The 17,085-nt window shown below is 38.5% G+C and overlaps 1 protein-coding gene across 1 annotated transcript; it reads right to left on the bottom strand.

The window, feature by feature from the left end:
• Positions 1-5,920: 5,920 nt before the first annotated feature.
• On the bottom strand, positions 5,921-12,129 carry rhcga (Rh family, C glycoprotein a). Its single transcript, XM_020610594.1, has 11 exons — positions 11,839-12,129; positions 10,715-10,907; positions 10,251-10,401; positions 9,999-10,146; positions 9,697-9,863; positions 9,423-9,560; positions 8,433-8,569; positions 8,204-8,328; positions 7,158-7,231; positions 6,958-7,031; positions 5,921-6,873 (listed from the first exon to the last, which is right to left on the bottom strand). The coding sequence occupies exons 1-11, from the start codon at positions 12,041-12,043 to the stop codon at positions 6,840-6,842; spliced, it is 1,446 nt and encodes a 481-aa protein (XP_020466250.1). The 5' UTR covers positions 12,044-12,129; the 3' UTR covers positions 5,921-6,839.
• Between the last annotated feature and the right edge of the window lie 4,956 nt (positions 12,130-17,085).

Here is a 17,085-nt window from a genome sequence, read left to right as displayed (position 1 = left end):
CTTTTATTATTTGTAAAACTACTAAAATCAAATTCTAAAATCAGTAATTATAATGCTTTCACAAAGAACACGCTTCTGTTGAAATGCCTTTTCATTTTTAAGGTTGTCGTTCACAAAATTCTCCTTCAAAAAAAATGTCCTAACTATGCAAACCACTGAGGAGTGAGATTTATGATGTATTCATACAAAAGATGCCACATCGAGGCCCTTTTTACAATAAGATACTGAAATCTGCGATATGTTTGATTTTGTTAAGTAGTTTTGAATGAAGTATTTTCTGTAAAGAAGAATTATACTCAGTTGCAGGTACAGCAGTAACTCCAGGGAGCCATAAGGTGCTCTTAAGGGTGAGAAAACAGGCCACAGGGAACATTAGAATTATCGCTTTGCAGTAATATGGCTCAGCCATCTAGACAAATTCACGGGTATGGGACAGAAGTGAGGTCACTGACCTTGACCTTCCACAATCAACATATATGTAGGAATTCCCTCAAGTTGTTCCTGACACACTCTGTTCACAAGAATGGGGTGAACCTGAGGTCACAGTGACTATGTCCTTTAAACTTTGACCAGCAAAATCAAATCAGTTCATCCTGAAGCATCTGAAGCATTACTGTTAATAACTTTGTTATCGGTGTAGATGTATAATATGTTATTCAGGCTTATTTAGAAAAGATTATTTTCAGACCCTTAAATATCCAGATCATTTTCATTGGTAAGTAGCTCCAGACAGATCAAATGTGGGAATAAAAGTGGTTCCAAAAAAATGTTTTTTTTTTATCTACTCCTTAAAAACCATGGTCATGTTTTGCATGAAATTCTGCAACTTACTTAGTTGTGCACAGTAATAAAACAACCACCTACTAAAACTTAAGGCACAAAGACATGAGTGTAGCAGTGACTAGCTCCAACACCACAGTAGTGCATTAGTCATGTGTCCACTTCTGTACAAAGAAATCCTTATATTGCTCGCTCATCTCAAGGAAGTTAGAGGACATAATCTCTTCATAAGCACTTTCACCTAAACAACAGTAACCAGTCCTAATAGGCTACACATTGGTGAGGAAAACAAAATTACAGTCTAAGAAGGGAACAAAATAAGTTTATCACCAAATGAGGTATTTTGCTTGATGAAGCATAACTCTTAACTGTCACATATACAGTATGTGTTTGTTTACCCATGCATCGCTGTATGTGTTTGGAAAAAAGCACTAAAGCACAACCTTAAACCTCCAACACGCCACAGGCACAGACAGAGCTGTGCTGACAGACGAACAACGTGCACATTCCAACGTACAGTCTTGTCTGGAAACCTGCCTGCTGTGAGATACCAACAGCAGCATAACAAAAAGTAGTTCCACAGGACTGTTGAGTTTGTTTTTTTTTCTTTTGACAAATTGTAGCAAAGGCAGGTGAAGGTCTTTCTGTGTCAAATTCATCAGATATTTTTGAGAAAATAATCCACAACTGTCTGCCTCTGGTCAAATTTAATCCAAAAAGACACTGTAAATACAAACATGTTTTAACAATTCCGTTGAACTTTTAATTTTCTGTCGCAAAGAAATGTTCAGATGCTGATTTGGGGATTGTTATTAGGAGCCAGAAGAGAATGAAAATAGGGCAGAATTTAATAAACAACAGTTAGATCCTCTTTGACCCTGGAGCTTGACACCTGCTAAAACAATTTGCTGAACTTTTGCAAATCTACAGCAGTGTCTTTATAGTTTACTTTCTATTATTTCTGTTAGTACTCCACCCATCTCTTCATGCATTTTTTCTGTTAGTACTCCACCCATCTCTTCATGCATTTTGACAGTGCATGAGGCTACTTATAGTGTTTCCCATCTCAGAAACGGGGTAATCTTTTACAGATAAAAGATATTTTAAAAAGTGCTTCTGTCCTATATGTGACAATTATGCAAAGTTTAGTTTGCATATGAAACTGAATGTTTGCAATAAGCAACAACCCCAAAACAAAAAACAAAGAAAAAGCAGGATTTTTTTTGTCATAATAATCAAATACTATCTGTTATGCACTAATTAGGGCTCTGGGGCAGGTGGAGCACCTAATTAGCTAAACCATTCAGTTTGGATCCCTTGTACATGTTTTAAAGCTCTGATTTCTACCTCTCTCAGTCGAGGCAGGGAACCAGTGGCCTTTGTGCCCAAATCAAAGCACAAAGACTATGAATAGTGATTTCTCTGGTTCACCTCCTCACCAGTGCTGGCTGAGAGGTCTCCCCCCTGAGACTTTCCTCTTTGACCCCAACAAATGGACTCTTGTCAACTGAATAAAAAAAGGAGTGATTGGCCTTTAGTGACGCCTGGTGTTCAGGCAATGGATGTTTGATCAGTATTCACAATGACAAAGGATCTTATGGAGAAACTGGTGGAACTCAGCACTCAGTGGGAAGTCTTGTGATTTGACATCAGCATTACAAGCTCTGGACAGTGAGGAGATTCATTTTATAGCTGAATGTATCAGTAACAAATTGTAGTTTTTATTTACTTATTACTTGATTTTCATGAGAACTAGAGCCTTACAAAACATCTTCATCCTTTTCAAATGGCATAACGTAATGAAATAGTCTGAGAGAAAGCATGAAGACATGAGTAGTGATTGTCACTGTCATGTGGTAATTAGGTATTCTGGATCTCTAGAAGGGCAGGAGCTTTTCGGGAGTGTGCTGATGAGTTTTATTTAGCCCACAAGAGCCCCTGATATCCTGCTCAGTGGCCCAGTGAGGCCGCTTGACGAGGACAGTGAGAAAATGTACGTTGTTGCGTCCATCTATGAGCCCAGATGGACTCTGCAGCCTGCTCCAATCAGCTCACAAAGGTGATATAATTGCCAGGGCAGGATGGGATAAGGCCACCGCCTTTGGAGTTCCTTAGTCTCCTCCTTTTCCCATTGCACCTATTCTCTCCCACTCTATACTCACTGATTATACTCCACTCCCTCATTGTCCTATTATCCCCCTCCAACAACAGGCCAATTTGTCCCTCCAGCCTGCCTCTCGCCTACCCTCCTGCTGCGTTATTTAGCCCCTCTTCTACACTTCAATGGTAGGTACTGATTAGAAAACTTCCATGACCTCTTTGCTATTCCTCAAAAATCCCCCCTCCCCTTCCCAGCAACCTTTAATCTGATTACAGGCTTTCTGCAGCTTTTCAGAGGAGGCCAGTCCCAGGAGGACAATAGCAGACCAAGTGGTTTCACAAACACTCTCCCCAGGATCATAGGATTCACAAGAGGAGCTGCATCCACACTCCTCAGGCATCAGGTCCTAGCAAGGCCTTTTTACATTGCAATTAAAGAGAAAAATCTTTATTACAGTGGGTCTTTCTCTCACCTCTGGGACCATGTCAAAAAACTTTTACAGTTATTGGAAAGACTGGATTCAAGCAAAGATCCCTAACATCTATTTGTCTGCCTATCCTATAGAGAAGAACTGAAGAAGACTGAAGCACACTGATCAATTTAATGCATTTAATACTGCTACATCAAACCTGCCAAAGTCTGAGGACTATGGTGTTTTGGTGAACAAATTTTGACTCTTATTATCAGTGCGCCGCAGTCTTGTTCTCCTTCTAAAGTTTGTTAGTTTTGTCCTGTTCCCTTTGTCTGTTGGGTTAGGGGTTTAAAACCATCAAACATGTTTGAAGGAAAGATGTTCTTCTAATGCGAAAGTAATGTACCATGCAAAGGTTTTTAAAAAAAAAGTCAATTTCTACATTTGTTATTAGTGTAATGAAACTGGCAAGCACACTTGTGACATTCTTTCTACAACTGAAACCAAATATTGTTTGAATAAATAGTTAAAAAGTACTGTTGCAGGTGTTCCGATGTGTTGCACGTGTACGGGTAGGTTGCTTTGCTTTCACTCCTCATCTGGAAAGTCTGGACACTGTGCTGCCATTGCATCATTTGAAGCTAACCATCTTGTTCTTTTTTTGACTCATTATCTGGCTGTAGGATGAAACCCTGTAAAGGTCAGGCTTTTTTTGTTAATGTCTTTTTCCAGATAAAATGGTAGTAATACAATCTTTTCCAACACTGCCTTTGTCCAGATAAAATTTGTTGTTTTAAGTCATCAACAAAGTTTGGTACATCTATAGGAAATGTTTGCATCAAGTTTCAAGGTTTTCATTTACTTTCACTGCTGCACAAAAGATGGATGTTATCCTGTTATTGGATCCATGAAAAAGGCCTGTTTTATATTAAATTTACACACATTTATAGTTCTGGTGGCTTTTGATTTGTTGCAGTTTACTTCTTAGCTAGGTTATTCACTAGACTTGAGCTACTTATAGAAACTGAAAAAACTGGGGTGTTCGAAAAACACATGTAAATGATGTTGGCTCCTTCATATCTTTCAGAACTCTTACACTCATACACCCCAGGTAGATCTCTGAGATCTTCTAATGTTATGGAACAGCCTTCCCTTAGATATTCGGTCAGCACTTGACTTGGTGTTGTTTCACTCTTTCTTGAAAACTCACTTACACAGGCAAGCATTCCTCACTGAGTAGCTGATGCCCCTTTTAAATATGTTTTATGCTTTTTGTTAATTTTATTTTGCTGAGTTTGTCTTTTATTACAATGCAGTTTGGCTTTATTGTGAAGTACTTTGTAACTTTGGTTTAGAAAAGTGTTATATAAATAAATGTTGCTTGCTTGTTTCGTTGTACTACAAACAGAATCTGAGGTATTTCACCCCAGCAGTGATTTAGCAAATAATCCCACCCTTAAGTTGCTTAACCCTGGCCATTTTAGAGACCTCTTCACTCAATAAAGATCGTGCCCAGCCAACATGATAAGACCAACACAAAGCACGTGTCCACTCAGTGTATTTAGAGTTCATTAATGTCACAGTGATTGGTCAGGAAATGAGGCTATTGACCGGCTAGTCCAGGCCTCATTACCATTACAATAGAGGGAGCAGGGAGATCAGAGCCCTGGAGGCAACAAGCAGTGTCCTGAAGGAGGTGCACACCTGCTGGATGTCTCCTGGCTCCCAGTTGACTGTCCATACTCACACCTTCAAGTTAAGTCAAAAGGAAGCTGTGGACAGGTGTTGTAGCTATGAAGACATTTCTCAGTTTATTAAGGATCTTCATCTGTTTTGCCAACTGATTCAAATTCAAGAAAAATGTATGTCTAGTTTCCAAACTAATATTGTCTAAATTTTAACTCAACTAAAGGATTGTCTATTTAAATGAAAGGTGGCTAATACAATATGTTGTGTTGTCAGTAATTCAAATCCATCTCTTTTTTTTAAAGTTGGGATTATTTTTATGCAAATACTGTAAGTGAATCCAGTAGGTCCAGTAGGTGTCCTTGAGATTCTCCTAATTTTAAAATGCATGTCTGACTAACACTTACAACTGTGCATCCTAAAATTACTTCTGGAAAAACTTCACAAACTAGTCAGGGGGTTAGAGCCTTCGTCCAGCTTTGTAGCAGTTACCTTTTTTACCTCATAGCCCCACCTTGTGGAGTACAGGGGAAATTATAAACTCAAAATTGGCCGGGTTATATTTGTATAGCTGTGTCAAAATGATCAATGATGCAGACGAGATGTTTATCCAGTGATCAGCTACAGATGCTTTCACCAAGCAGTTTACAGTCTGTCCAGTTTAACCCTCTTCTCTGCACTGATCATCCATCCATTCTTCCCGCTCTAACATTTTCACACACACATATACACACATACTTGTACTTCTATCTTTGTGAAAACACTCACTGGTATAATGTCATCAGAACCAAATTTCATAACCCTAACCCTAACCTAAACCAAATTCTAATCTGAACCCCAAGTCTTTCACAGGTGTTTCACAAAGTGAGGAATTTCCAAAAATGTCTTCATTCTGTAGCAAAACATATTTTATGTGTTGCCTTGTAAGACTGTCGGCAAAAGATAATAATACAACTTTATTGTTTAATTTTACTTACACTTTGTGTATAAACCTGGACAACAGTCAACATTACAGCAACCAGGTTGTACTATAGATATGTAGTTACTACATCTCAAGAACAAGTAAGTTGAGCAACAAATGAGTAAAAAAAAAATCTAATCATTTCTACACACAACTTACAGTGCAAACACCTATACAGAATTTGACAGAAATAACTAAGACACACACAATTCAAAAAGTTCCTAGGTTGGCAGCACAAATGCCTTTGATTCCCTAATGCTTTCTTTTTGCATGTACAACACAGTACAGTGCTTCCACACAACTTCACTGAAAAAGAAATACAATATTAAACATTATCCATGGCAATATTAAGGAATGCATTAAATGAAAGAATTCATAGTTTTGTATAGTGCTTTAAAAAGAGCTATTTTATCTAACTGATGTACGTAAATATGAACGTATTTCCAAACGTGTGAAAAGAGCTCTCGGTTCTTCTATGCATTATAATTAGCTTACACAACATAAACAGAAACACAAGTTGTTTGTGCCTCATCTTACTGCTTGGATTCAATATCTGGCATTTTCCACTCAAAAAACATCTGCAAATTAAAGTGTACACATGTTTCTCCAAAATAACATAGAACATAAACATATAGTGTGTTAAAACTTCCTTCAGGAGTAATACCAGCCTTTATTCTGAATTATTTCTCCACAGATGAGATGTTTGGTCTTCATTCTGTGCAGTGCTGTCATCACTTTAAGATTCTAATAGGAGGCAAAGGTGCTAAACAAATTCCTCAAGTATAAATTGTGCATGTCAAAAATGTTCGTTTCTTGTAGGGTTGCCCATTTTTGAGTGCACTGCCTTCATAAACAAATGTTTCACAGCTGCAACAAGTCTAAGCTCCCACTGTGCATATCTAACATTGCTCTATATTGAAGCTTGATGCAGATCTGTGGAACAAAAAAGGAGAAATTCACATTAAATGAGAAATTCATGCGAGAGCAGAGTACATGTGTATGTGTGATGGTGCTTACAATTCTTGCTGCTTGTGCCTCATGTGGTTGTTGTACTCCAAAACAGGAGGGATGGTCTCCTCATCCTCAGGAACCTGAAACCGACACATGGGGTAAAAACTGGAGCCAGAAACTCAGCAATAAGTGAGTGCAAAACTTGCTTTTCCAGTTAGAGGGCAAGAGCACAAGAGCACCATCTGGTGGTAGAAAGGTTCTCTCACCTCCCAGTAAACTTCATCATCAAAGCAGTTGTCATCAGCAGGGTCGCCCCAGATAGGTATTTTCAGGATCAGACCTTTGAAGAGAGAACAAACAGGCATTAAGACAGACTTCTCACCCCAGTTCCTTCATCTTGGCCATAATAATCATTTTTCTTGTTAAAACCTTTTTCACATTTATACTCTTCAGCCTCAGGTTAGTCAGCGTAAAAAGTCCAAGGCAGGTACATTTAGCTGTTCCTGGGCTCCCAAACATTCACTATAGGATTAAAGAAATATGTGGGGTTTTTAAAATTATTTATTAATTTATTGAAGGCATCTGATCATAAGATTTACCCCCATCTTTGTTACATGCACTTCCACAATCCTGACCTATGTCTATTAACTTGTGTTTATGAATAAAGCAGGCCCACCTGGGCACATGACAGGCTGAGAGGGGAGAAGAGCAGTGGTGGCTGCCTTAACCAGCAGCATAGGCCCTGTTCTGTAGTGCACTGTGTATTAGGTCTGTGTTTGGTTAGTCATCAGTGAAGCAGAAAGTCACCAGCAGCAATGTTTTCAGCTTTAGTTCATTAGTTTAAGTGTATTGTTGTTAGGCTGGGGGATGAAGTACAAATCCAACAGCCCATTGTGCAGCATGGTTCAGGGCTTCCTTTTCTTTTGTTTCTTTAGGTCAGGGCTCTGACTCGGTTTTGTAAATAATTTTTGTTATCAAACTCACTTGAATCTTGGCTAAGTGGCATCTTGCACGTGTTAAATGGACTGTAACATCCTCCTAGTAAATAATTTAATTCTTCTTAATGGTAACTCCCAGAAACACTGGTGCTGATATTTTCAGCATCACTGACTCTTATTTTATCTGTTTTTTTTTTCATATTTTGGATGAAGACTTGCCATTTAAAGAGTGTATGTGGAGTTCTTTAAAAACACTGTAAATCCTTTTCAAAGTGTTCTAGAAATAATATTATTACTTTCTTTTGGAACAGACTGCTTGATAAGGAAATATTACTTTTGCCCTGATAGTACAACAATACATTTTTCAAACTCACCAACAATTCCTCCTCCAACAAGACCAAATGCAATTGCCACACATGTGCCAGCAGCCTGGTAGCCTCCCTGTGTACCAGGAGATCTGTTTGCAAAGCTGCCTTCAAGTCCCAGTGTGCTGCTCAACCTGGGCAGGAAAAAAATGATACATTTACATATAAAACTGAAGCAGAAAGTGGAAATGCTTTTGTGAATGAAAGCACTCTTAGTGCTTTTGTCTTAGTCACTTACCCCTCTTTGCCGTAAACAGATTCAGAGGCCGTTGCAGCAACAATGGCACCTACAAAGCCACCGAGCATCCCCGGCACAGCGTGAAGGTTGTGGATACCACACGTGTCCTGGAGCTTGAGCTTGCTCTCCAAGAAAGGCTGAGAGTGAGAAAAGCAGTCACTCATTAATTACTGATCTAGCAACAATATGGCCGACAACACATATAACTTTTCATGTTAATTACATTTTTTTTTTAGTTTCAACACTTTTTCACTTAACTATTAAAATAAGTCTTCTATAAATTATGGATACCCACACCATGTACTACATTCATTTTTATAGCATTCTCCACAAAACTGAAAGTAAATTCTTATACTATAAATATATAAAATTCCTCTATTTTAATTCACTATTTGGTGAAGCCACCTAACATAAGGTCACTTGCTCTAAAAACTATTTTTTTTAAAAAAAAAACAGTCTTTAAAGATTCACAAAGTCAAATTTATGTGTAATAATGAAATATAAAACCCTCCTCAGGTTGTTAAAAGTACTGTACTGATGACTTTAGTCTCCAGAGCATTCACTATTTATCTAGATTCCCATTTCGCTCTAGTTAAACCTTTTTCAAGGTGCCTTATTACATAACCCATTATTTATTTTACAAACATCCTTCCACTAACAATAAAAGAACGGCTGGTGCTTTGAACGTTATGCTCAGAGCCACCAACACCCATGTATAAACATGCTGAGTTGAGTCACGACACCTCGCTTCACTTCACTGGTCTGTTCATGCCTTACATTAAAACTTGAACAGGCTTAAGAAGTGCTCTTAAAATGAATCATTTGCTTTTATAAGTTTGTTGTTATTCTCCTGTCAAACAGCCAACAACTGATTTCATTTTGTCTGATTTTCACCCATCCTTCATTAATCTTCTTTTTATTTTCTGTCTGCAGTGGCGACACCATAGCACAGAGCCCCAGACCAACAACCGGGAGGTGAAGGAGGCTCACCGTGACAAACAAGTAGCCAAAGGTGGAGATGATTCCACAGCAGAAACCCACAATGAGAGAACCATAAGGAGTGATCATGAACTCTCCTGATGTTCCCATGGCCACACCACCTGCCAGAGTGGCATTCTGGATGTGCACCTGTCAGGTAAAACAGCATGTTAGTCATGAGCAATTGAGAAATACGTAAATGCTGCATGGCTGGTTGTAGAGTTATTAGATAACTGAGGAGAGTTTACAAGTGCTTTGTGTGTGTTTTTCAGTAATTTAGCATTACCATGTCCAGTTTTCCTGTCTTCTGGGACATGCTGGAGATGGCCACAGCGGTGAGAACAGAGGCAGCGAGGGACAAGTATGTGTTCAGGGCGGCTCTGTGCTGTCCATCGCCATGGTTTGCAATGGCTGAATTGAAACTGGGCCAAAACATCCACAGGAACAGTGTGCCTGTGAAGTGAGAGTAAATCATTCAGACCAAAAATTAAAACTAAAATTTTAGATATGCCAAATGAACTGTGTCTAAAGAAATACAGACATGTGACATTTAAAGGTATAAGATATAACTTGCCAGTGGTCACTCACCAATCATAGCAAACATATCAGAGTGGTAGACAGAGCCATTGAGACGTTTGCTTTGGTGTAGATTTGGTCGATAGAGAACCCAGGAGATGGCCAAACCATAGTACCCCCCAAAGGCGTGAATGACCATGGAGCCACCAGCATCTCTGCACTGTGGAAATATTAAAAATTCACAGTTGGAGACACAGCAGCACAAAATAGGAATTACAATTTTTGAAGGAAAGTTTTCACTCATCAGGTGATTAATAGACTCACATGAAGGAGGGTGAGGATGATGTATTCCTCCACAGCATACAGTGTGACGCCAAATAAGGCGACAACCATCAACTGGACAGGGCTTACTTTTCCCAGGATTCCACCAAAGGCAATCAAACTTCCAGCAACGCAGAAGTCTGCATTGATCATACTGTGGGGGATGAGGACAAGAGCAAGATTCACATTAGTGGACACTTCATCAAGCAAACAGCAAAGAACAACACACAGATCACCCAAGGCTGGGTAGGGCAAAACTGGCAACATCCCAGACTCCAGGGTTGAGTATACAGTAAATCAACTGGTTTTGTGCTTGAGATCTACAACTAAAAAACAGTATTAACTAAGGCGGGTCATTATTATGACATGGCCTTGTCATGTGGATGAGAGTTCCATAAATCATCTCTGCAACCACACCTAGGTGATGAGAAAAAAAAAAAAACTTTCTTTTCTCCAAAGCGACTTACTTTTCAACTCCGACATAAATTTTTGCAGTGGCGTAGTCGAACGAGTGGAACCAGCCTTGCATGAGAATAGCCCACTGCAGGCCAAAGGCGGCAATCAGGAAGTTGAAGCCAACAGCACCAAAGCTGTAGCGTTTCAGAAAGGTCATGAGGAAGCCAAACCCAACAAAGATCATGACATGGACATCCTGGAAACCTGGAGGGAGTGCGATTAAACACTACGGCTTTACGTGTGAAGGTGTACTGCCATGTATTTACATATTGACATTTGTGGAACGATTACATAACAGCAGGCTTTGACAAACTCTTACATCCTGTATTTTACATTAACATTTAAACTAAACTGCTGCAGAAATTCTTAAGGCCCTTTCACACCAGACGCGAATTTAACGCGCGATTTATTCGCGCGTTAATAATATTTTTCGAACCAATAACTTGTCAATGATACATTGCACACCGCCGACGTAATTTCGCAACCCGAAAAGCGACATTAATTTTTTTTTCGCCTCCGGGTCGATTTTTCCAATTGGTCGCGGCGACGGCAGCACCTCTGACCAATCACAATGCAGCTTGTTGACACGTCAAATTCAACATGGCGGACCAATTAATCCAATTTGTTTCGGTGTGAATACTTTTGGCACTAGATAAAACAGAGAAGACAAAATAGATTTAAAATAAACTAAATGTAATAGTTGAACGACAAAAACAAAGTTACCTTCCTATACTACAATTCATATGGCGAGAAGACAAAATAGATTTAAAATAAACTAAATGTAATAGATGAACGACAAAAACAAAGTTACCTTCCTATACTACAATTCATATGGCGAGAAGACAAAATAGATTTAAAATAAACTAAATGCAATAGATGAACGACAAAAACAAAGTTACCTTCCTATACTACAATTCATATGTTCGGTGTGAAAAGGCCTTTAAGTCATCTATTTGACATCAGTGGGAAAATACCAGAAGTCTGAAGTACAACAATATGCACCACAGCCATCAGCCCTGACTAGTGGTCTATATTTTCTCAATCACACAGGATCATCACATGCACACATGCTATTAAATATATAATCTCTTTTACAGTGTGAATTTCCTTGTAGATTGTCTGTTGTTGTACTTACTGGGATATCTGTAGTAGAAGTCATTCTCGATGTCGCTGGTGATGTTGTGGGCTTTTTTGTGCTCTCCCCAGTGCGCATCTGACTCCTCATTGTACCGGACAAAAACTCCAAACAGGACAATCATAGCAATCTGCCAGACAAAGCAGACAGCCGGTAGACTAATGCGCACATTAGTGTTCTTTTGCGAGCCACAAAAATTTCCCATGGTGATGACTGTTTGTTGATGATGCTCTGATCACTTCTCGCCCAGGTCTCTGCTCAGCTGTGCTTCCCAGCGGCCTTTCATTAGGTATTTATGGAGCTTTGAAGAGGTGTGCCCCAAATCTCCACTCACATACAGGGGGTGTGGACACCTTACCTGATAGCAAGTACCATAAACCACTCCTTACCTGCTGGCCTCTACACCTTCACCCAGACCAAGCTATAGCTGGCAACATTCCTCCCAGAACAGGTATCGCAAGAAGAAATCAAGTAATCACTGCCCAAACATGTGATGGAAATGCAACTATCATATGGTGTCTTTTTTGTGATGTAACAACTTCTGCTCATTACTGAAAAATGTTCACATGTAGTCAGCACAATCAGAGCAGATATAAATAGATATTCAGCTACAGAACACCTGCAGTGGTGGAAAAAACTAAGTCCATTATTAAATTATTTTTCTTCTTTTTCTGGTACTTTATACATAAACATTTTGAATGCAGGAGTATTTTTACATTGTGGTATTATTGCTTTTACTGTACTTAAGTAACTGGGGAACACCTGCAGTTGCAGGTGAGATAACTTGCTGCGATGTCATGTCTGTTAGCTGGGTCGTGTGTTGGAAAGGAATTCTGACATACAGCTATTCTTGCATGAGCTCACTTGTCTGTGCTTGATCAATTGCCTCATACCCACTGCTGCCTGGAAACAAGTCACTGAAAATAATTATCAGCATGACCCAACATATGTGATGAGCCAGTAGGAACAAATCTGTATGAATTAGTACAGTGATGGGTCTGTCTCTCACACATTGTCCTCCCCTACACATTGTCCTCCCCTTGCAAATCATGTGCACCTCATGATCTGGATGTTTTTCAGTATCAATTATCTAACAAAAGAGATTCCAGTTTAAAGATCCATCATGTGTTGGGCTGGGGCTGTAAGAACATTCCAGATGTTATCTGCCGCCTTCAAGTCGTTATGCAACACATTAATTATAACTGAAAAGATTCTAATGTCACAGGGTGTGCTTAGCAATCAAACTATTTATGATATTCATTACGACAAATGTTTCATTGTAATGTTTATTCTAATTGGACATATTTCCCCAGCATCACATGCAGCAGGTCACAAGGCAAGTTTTCCCAAGCCAACAATAATTGGTCTGCAAAGACATACACACCAGTATGAAACAGGTTCAAGATTTTTGTGAAACATAATCCATGAATTTTGTGCAGATGATAGACTTATATTTATTGATTCATCACTCCAAAGTATGACACTGGGTTGGGCTGGTTAGAAGACATTTGTTGCAAACCTTTTCTATGCATTTGTTATTATAGGACAGCCTGAGCTCATTGCCTGTGTTGTCAGGATGTTTGCATTGTATTAACTTGTCTTAGGTGTTTTAACTGCACAAGAGTATTTATATCTTACCCAAAGCAAATTAACTAAATCAAATCAAAGCACTGAACCTACAATTAGTTTCATTTTAAATCCTTTTTTTAAACAAACTCTATTAAGACTTGGATGTCTTTTATTAAGAGAGTCCTTTGTACAAGAAATACAGTTCACAGACATGCACATTAAAAAAAAGGCTGTTACATGTGGAATCGTAAAGTGAAATGAAAGATTTTAGTTTGAAAGGTTTTGTAGTTTTAACCTTCAGATTGCTTGTCAGATGTTCATCTTGTCAGTTGCGTACAGCAGTGATGGGTAAACAAGTCTGAAAGTGACATTCATGCTGAATAAAATGAGATTTAACTGAATATAAAGAGTCACTGTAACTTTTACTAAACAACTATGACAGTGGCTACAAGTGACAACTGCAGAATATTGGTAAATACTAAAACCTAAAACAATGGTAATACAAACAGTCATCTAGTCAGTAATACACAGGGATAAAGATATACAACAATATCCATCTAAAGCAGTGCAGTGGTGTTTTCCTTGGAGACATGTAGTACATAGAGAGAGTCTGGACATTGGACACTGGACATTTTTTGAGTGAGGACCAAGAGAAACAGTATGTTTATATGCAGACAGTTTAAAATAGTAGGTCTGCTATTTCACATGTGCACATCTAATGTTGACAGCGTCACAACCTCAATGGGAACCACAGTCTAATCTCTTCATCTTGTGAGCCCTTAAAACAAAGCAATATCTACTCGATATTGCTTTTATTTTTATTTATCTACTTGCAGCTACAAACATTTGCCAAAAGTCAGTCCAAAGGCTGAATCACTTTTAGAGTTGAAAAAGGAAAAAAATGTAAAAAATAAAATTAAATAAAAATAGAGTAAAGTCTAAAACAAAGCAAAACTTTGTGCATAAGAAATATGTGCTTATTATTTCTTCTTCACTTAATTATCTTCTATCCCCTCAGATTTATCTATGGACCCATTTTGGGACCCCACAGATGTATAGCAAGCTAATATTAGCCTCCAAGAGGCACCGGTGGTCAAAAGGCTGTCCAAGCAAGGTGTGTGTATTACAGTATGGTTTATTTTGTTGTTGAGCAGTGTACATATTTTGTTTAATCGTTGTTTTATTACATATCATGCCATAAAGGAAAACTAGTTCATCATTAAATATCAATGAAAAAATAATATTAGTGACAATATTAGTGATTTTACACCATCTTAAAGTTTCTGATACATGAGTTTTAAAATATACAAACTGGAATAAACTGAAACTGCAGAAAACACTGCAAGGAATTAACACAGTTTTCTCCAAAACATCATAGAAAGTTGGCTTTTAGGGAAGAAATTGCACAACAGTTGGCATGAATAACTGGCCAAACAATGAAGAATCATTCAATTTCATCGAAGCACAGAGTATTAACTTAAACTATTTCAAGTGTGACCGCGTGACAGCACGGAGGTTTTAGATGTTATCCAGCAGAAGCATTCCAGCAATGTTCTCTGTGGTATTGTGTCATATGCTCTGCCTTGGCCACACACAGCTCTGGAATGATGCCACTGGAGATATTATGAGCTCCTGTCAATCTGCAAGCCAGTGAGACGTGTATTAGTGCACTGCAGCTATTCAGGCAACAAAGCTTTTCTTCTAACTTTGTTTAGGCATTGTGTCTTAAATTACTTTGTTTGTGGTATCCACAGAAACCACAAAAGGCAAAAAAGTTCAAGTGATGCACAAACACCGTCTTACTGCATTACCTTTAACTGAATGTGTCTATACACATTGCTCATAACAGGTTTTTGCACATTATGTGAACAATTTTAGTCACTTTGTCATAAATATCTAGACATCTAGACACAGAAGCTGCTTACCTCTCTGAAAACTACTTTCACTCATCAAATGGCATCAAATAATTGTTTCCTTCTCATATGATACAAAGCCTGTTTTCTTTGGAGCACCCTATTCATCTTAGGTACAACATGAATTGCTATTAAATTATGCTTGACAGGTGAATGGCAAGCCCATCATGTGAAACTGTTCTTTGAGCTTTTCAAATAATTGCTTTGTAAGGATACACTGTATTAAAGAAATAAAATGCCACTCACTCATTTTTGTTCTTTTATTCAAGCCGCCTGGAACAGCCTGAGGGGGTGCAACCAACCAGATCAGTGTTTCCTGGAACTGAGCTGTGCATAGTAGTGCATACTGTTAGATGCCAGAGATATGATAGTGTCAGGCAGTCGTCTGTCTCTACTTGTTATCTGATGCTTATATAACCCTCAGCTACAGCTTTAAGACCTGCAAGAACAGAATGTTTACTTTTTCTCTCACATGACCCATCATATGACTCCAGGTTCACACAAATGCAAACTTATGTGGAGGTGCCAGCGAACCTCATGTGACCCCAGGTGACATTACTGCACTGGTGGTGTCATAGCCATAGCAGCTTCAACTTTCCTATGATCCACCATTAATGTGTTTAAAAAAAAAAAAAAAAAAAAAAACAGTCCTTAGAGTCAGTTGTCACCACTCTCCCTCTTGATCTGCTCTGGGAAAGGTCAGATTTAAAGTCAGAACTCAAATACATTTTCATAGTGGCCCTAATCCTTTTCCATAGGTTTTAAACCAACAAACCTAATTAAATTATATGGTAACAGGAGCTCTGAGGCTCCTGCAAACAGCAGAAGGAGACTGGATCATAACAGCCTGACAATCAGAGCTCCTGTTGCTGCTCTTTTGAACCTCTCACAGTTTCAGCTATGAGGTATTTTAGGGTCCCAGTATCAGTGCAACAGCCATTTTGAATTTTTCAGCAGTATAACACACAACAATACAGTCGCTCCTTACCTTTCTCAGTTGTTTGCAGGTAGCCTTAACAAGGTGTATATAAGTGGCCATAGCTGGATATTGCTTTTATCACAAGAATCCAGTGAACAAAATTCAGGCAACCACTTGTCCAAGAAACATACTTTCATGGAGAAAAAGTCCAAAACTTGGAGCGGTTTTTTCAGTTTCCTTTCATTACTGTTTTAATCATATATTTATTCACTGCTAATGTTAACCAAAGCAATGCCGTATTCTGGTTTACTGGGCTTCACTGTAATCAAATTGCCCCATTTACACTCCTGCAGCTCTCACATTGGTCAGAAAGAATGTTTATCAATTTAATCACCCAACCAGCTCAGTGAGTGACAACTTAACTTCTTCTCAGTGATGCTCTGGCCAGTCATGGGCTTTGGCAGAATACCTGACAAGCTGAGTAGCCAAAGACATTACAAGTTCTTAGAAGTATAGGGAAATTCTGTTAGAATGTATGCACCTAGGTCATCTAAGTCTACAACTCCTACCCTGGGTGGAAGTGATATATTGTCATTCATTAGAAGGCTACAGAGTAAATAGTATGTAAATAATCTTCAGTTTAATTATATTTGTAAAATAACTACTTTTAATGAGTAATTTACTTTGTTATATTCATTTGTTCAAAATGTAACTAAATATTTGTTGTCAGAAATGGAGGAAAACCTCACAGACAATGTAAAAAGCTCGTATTTAATGCTATTATCAATTACTTTGACAAAGAAGTGGTTCAGTTAAGTATATGTTACTCGAGTGTTAATCACTCAA

This window comes from Monopterus albus, unplaced genomic scaffold (genome assembly GCF_001952655.1).
Source record: "Monopterus albus unplaced genomic scaffold, M_albus_1.0 scaffold4.1, whole genome shotgun sequence".
Classification (NCBI taxonomy): Eukaryota; Metazoa; Chordata; class Actinopteri; order Synbranchiformes; family Synbranchidae; genus Monopterus; species Monopterus albus.
Note: the sequence above shows the minus strand (reverse complement) of the source record. Positions and strands in the feature narration are given on the sequence as shown.

What these genes read in the sequence shown, in the direction of transcription:
- rhcga (XM_020610594.1), bottom strand. Translation starts at nt 12,043, where the DNA reads ATGGGAAATTTTTGTGGCTCGCAAAAGAACACTAATGTGCGCATTAGT. An exon ending in TCTGTTTACGGCAAAGAGGG is followed by an intron (nt 8,329 to 8,432) that starts GTAAGTGACTAA and finishes TTTCCTGCCCAG; the next exon opens with GTTGAGCAGCACACTGGGAC. An exon ending in TGTTGGAGGAGGAATTGTTG is followed by an intron (nt 7,232 to 8,203) that starts GTGAGTTTGAAA and finishes CTCTCTTCAAAG; the next exon opens with GTCTGATCCTGAAAATACCT.